The following is a 1,613-nucleotide window of genomic DNA, read 5'->3' on the forward strand; positions in this document are numbered from 1 at the left end:
CTGCCCAGGCTGGAGTGCAGTGATGTGATCTTGGCTCACTGCAGCCTCCATCTCCCAGGATCAAGCCATCCTCCTGCCTCAGCCTCCCAAGCATCTGGGACCGCAGGTTTGCACCATCACGCCCAACTGACTTTTTTTTTTTGGTAGAGACGGGGGTCGGACTATGTTGCCCAGGCTGGTCTCAAACTCCTGAGCTCAAGCGATCCTCTCACCTCAGGGCCAGGGCCTCCCACCCACTATCTGCCGGGGGCCTCACAGCCACCTCACCCATCCCTCTGGGAATGGCCATCCGGATGCCACGTGGGTCACAGGAGCCCCGTCGCCATGGCAACCAGTCAAGCCCCATCCTGCGGCCAGCGCCAGGCACGGGGCTTCCTAATGAAGGCTCGCTTGCCCCGCCCAGCCGCTTGTCAAGTGGTCTCACTCGGCTTCCTGCCCCCTCCTTCCAGGCAATGTCGGAGGAGAGGGGCTTCAGGCCTGAGGCCTGGGTGTCTGCGGAGCCCAGACGCTGCTGCTCCGCAGATCGGATTATGGGAGCCGCCTCCCGCCTCCCTTCTGGCCGGAGACGTGGCATTCGAGGCTCAAGGCAAAGGAGGCTTCTGGCCTGGGAAGGGCCTGGGCCTAAAAGTCGGGGAAGGGTGCACAGATGGGCCTCGGTCATTCTGCACCTCCAGTCTGGGATCCAGGCAATGCAGCCAGCCACCAGGTGGGGTGTCCCCTCCACTCATCCTAAGACAGCCTCCAACCACGCCCTGGCACCCACCCACGTGACCACCCCACCCACTGCCCGCCGCACCTCTTCCTCTGCAGGTTTCGCATCTTCTGCACGTAGAGCCACAGCTCCAGGCCCACGGGCAGCAGCAGCGGGCGGGGGCGGGGGGCGCCATACACCACCTTGCACACGGCCTTCTCCGCCAAGCTCAGGGCCAGAGGCGGGCCCTCCACAGCGGGAGATGGCATTGCCAGGCCCCAGGCCCTCCTCCACCAAGCCAGCCCTCGCCCCACCATGGCCACGGGTCCTGGCGGGTGAGCTGGCCTCAGGCTTCCCTGCCCTCCGACCTCCAGGATGGTGGGTTTAAAGCTTGGCGGGGGACGGCCAGCCCTCCAGCAGGTGCCCGGGGGCCTCCTCAGGCCCTGACGTGGATCAAGGGATCAAGGACAGCTCAGAGGCTGGGTCAGCCTCGTCAGCAGCGGGGCGGGGAGCCCCGGGGTAATCCCGTCCAGCGTGCTCCTCTGGGGACTGGGACCAGCGGCACTGCCCTCCTGCCAGTCACCCACTAACTCCTCTGCAAACGTTTATCCAGTTCCCAGCGGAGGCTGCTCTGCCCCAGGACTGGGCTCACTCGGGAGCGCCAGAGTGTGAGTGCCCCCAGCCCAGCACCTCTTCCCCCAGACCTGGCCCGGGCTGGGCAAAGCTGGAATTCTGGGCAGTGGCGGCCCCGGCCCCGCCCATTTCTCCAGGCCCCTCCCATTTCTCCAGGCCCCTGTGCCTCCTCTGCTCCACCCCTGACCCCCCCGGCCCCCTCCCATTTCTCCAGGCCCCTGTGCCTCCTCTGCTCCACCCCTGACCCCCCCGGCCCCCTCCCATTTCTCCAGGCCCCTGTGCCTCCTCT

General features: G+C 66.5%; 1 protein-coding gene across 1 annotated transcript in view; it reads right to left on the reverse strand.

Annotated features, from left to right (window-relative positions):
* The window catches only part of GPSM1 (G-protein signaling modulator 1), a 26,802-nt gene extending 25,842 nt beyond the window's left edge, over nt 1-960 (reverse strand). The window contains exon 1 of the mRNA XM_011957295.1: nt 797-960. Coding sequence (XP_011812685.1) covers nt 797-960 — 164 coding nt within the window. The remainder of the gene's footprint in view (nt 1-796) is intronic.
* Between the last annotated feature and the right edge of the window lie 653 nt (nt 961-1,613).

Source organism: Colobus angolensis, unplaced genomic scaffold (genome assembly GCF_000951035.1).
Source record: "Colobus angolensis palliatus isolate OR3802 unplaced genomic scaffold, Cang.pa_1.0 Scaffold44, whole genome shotgun sequence".
NCBI classification, from domain to species: domain Eukaryota; kingdom Metazoa; phylum Chordata; class Mammalia; order Primates; family Cercopithecidae; genus Colobus; species Colobus angolensis.